Source organism: Argentina silus (assembly GCF_951799395.1).
Source record: "Argentina silus genome assembly, chromosome: 3".
NCBI classification, from domain to species: Eukaryota; Metazoa; Chordata; class Actinopteri; order Argentiniformes; family Argentinidae; genus Argentina; species Argentina silus.
The window spans coordinates 8749702-8751978 of NC_139657.1; the positions used below are offsets into that span (position 1 = coordinate 8749702).

At 45.0% G+C, this 2277-nt stretch overlaps 1 protein-coding gene across 2 annotated transcripts in view; it reads right to left on the minus strand.

Moving 5' to 3' along the window:
• Window positions 1-811, minus strand: part of sema3ab (sema domain, immunoglobulin domain (Ig), short basic domain, secreted, (semaphorin) 3Ab) — a gene marked incomplete at both ends in the record, with an annotated part of 28214 nt that extends 27403 nt beyond the window's left edge. Inside the window, one exon of one of the 2 annotated variants that reach the window (XM_083667208.1) lies at window positions 694-811. In XM_083667208.1, coding sequence (XP_083523334.1) covers window positions 694-811 — 118 coding nt within the window. The remainder of the gene's footprint in view (window positions 1-693) is intronic. The other variant, XM_083667209.1, reaches the window with a different exon arrangement.
• Window positions 812-2277: the final 1466 nt, after the last annotated feature.

A 2277-nucleotide genomic window follows, 5' to 3' on the forward strand; every position in this document is an offset into this window, starting at 1 on the left:
TATCATCGAACATTCAGAGTATCGATATCTCTGATACAGCATTATTATAGTCCTCTCTATGAAACGAGAGAAGTTTGAGTTCAACCTGGCGCATAGCACTTTAAGAACTGAGCAAAATCAATGTCAGGGTCGAGTTTCTAGCAGTGGCCGCCCTATGTATCTATCTATCTATCTATCTATCTATCTATCTATCTATCTATCTATCTATCTATCTAGCTCTATCTATCTATGCATCTATCTATCTATCTATCTATCTATCTATCTATCTATCTATCTATCTATCTATCTATCTATCTATCTATCTATCTGTCTATCTATCTATCTATCTATCTATCTGTCGGGTCACAGCGAGTCCACAGATACAGTCAGAGCCAACAGATACCATGTGGTCCATGGGGATACAGAGAGGGTTCTCTATTATAGCAGTCCACACAGATAGGTTCATACAAAGACATACAAATAAACAAATGTATCTGTTACAATCAATTTTAAATCGACAGTTTTACATATACAAACATACCCCCCCCCCAAAAAAAAAAATACAATCAGAGGCCCTAACAATGTGTGTTACGTAAATACAAAGCAACTTTATTGAAATATTGCCACCACATCTTTATCGAACACCAGTAGAAAATGAGTTAGTTTAAGTACTGGACAGCAGTAAGAGGCAAAGTGTAAAGGTGGAGAACTCACCTTTATAGGAGAGCTTTAGCCGCGGAACGTTGCTCTTGCTCTGCAGGGCTCCAGTGGCCCCTGTCCCGAGCAGGACCACCCCAGACAGCAGCACCACAATCCCCCAGAGAGATCCCATGGTCCTGGGGGAGAGAGAGAGAGAGGCCAGAGAGATCCCTAAAAAACAGTCTTCTTCCAGTCGAATTCTCCAGAAAAAAAAGAAAGAACTAGAATCAGCCCTGGATCAGGGCGAGGGTCCTCCAGAAAACACGACTCCTCGAGTCCAGTAGGTACAGGTAGAATATATGTCCTTCAATCCAGTTCTTCCAAAAGTGGACCGGGTCTCTGTAGAACCAGAACCTGTCCTGTGTCAAGGGGTCAAGGGATCAGGGTCCCAGTCCAGCGGGATAGAACCTGCAAATGGATCAGGAGGTACCGGTGAGTGTCACTGTGAGTGAGCCGAACCCAGCCAAACCTAACTGAGCTAAACCCAACAATGCCAAAACCAAGACCCACACAAACAGACTCACATCGCCCCGGAGGAGAGGGTCAGAGGCAGGGGGAGCCCGACCATAACGAGCCCAGAGACAGTCAGAGGAGTTGGGCTAAAGGCCAGTCCTAACATGGGTCTCTGCTCCAACACCTCCCTGAAGTGTCACTCTTTCTCGTAGGCTATGTCTATTAACCCTTCAGCCCTTTGTTCACAGACTCTATTTTAATTGTTGAAAGAAACACAGGTCCAGTTTGTCCCAGCTGCTAATCCAGTCTGCTTAGTGGGTAAACCCAGTCTGAGGAGACACTCGCTCTGTAGTCACTGCTCCACTCTAAAGCTCAGCTCAGCTCAGCTCAGCAGCACAGCCTCATCCACACAGCTCACAGCACAGAGAGCAAGTGAGAACAGCTGAGGCAGACAGTGCAGCCAGAGAGAGAGAGAGAGAGAGCGAGAGAGAGCGAGAGAGAGAGAGAGAGTGGAGGCGGGAGGAGGGATGAGAGAGAGAGAGAGAGAGCATGAGAGAGAGCACGGGAGAGAGCACGGGAAAGCGCAAAAGAGTAAGAGAAACTGTGAGAGCTAGAGAGAGAGAGAGAGAGAGAGGGAGGAAGGTTGGGCAAGACAGGAGGGCACATAGAGGAGAAAAGGAGGACAGAGAGAAAGAGAGAGAGAGAGACAGTTGGGAGTAGCAGACAGAGAGTGCCCGAGTGAGTAATACAGAGGATTGTGTGGCTGCTTTCTATGATACACTGAGCTCCTATTTCTCTGCACCGCTGCCCCCTAACCCTGAGACCTCTGTATTTCAACTGCTCTAAAATGGGCAACACAGTCTGCATTAATGGAGTAATATAGTATATATTTATCTGTCTACAGTATCTATCTATCTATCTATCTATCTATCTATCTATATATATATATATATATATATATATATATTTATCTGTCTATCTATCTATCCCTCTTCATGATGTTTTTGATGCAGCTAGGTATATCTTGAAATCACACCAAAAAAAAAAAAAACTTTTCTCAGTCAAACATCAATTCACTGGTCCACTGTGGAAAAGAGGGCCAAGGACTTTAGTGTCCTTGAATAAGACAGAGAGGGAGAAAGAGAG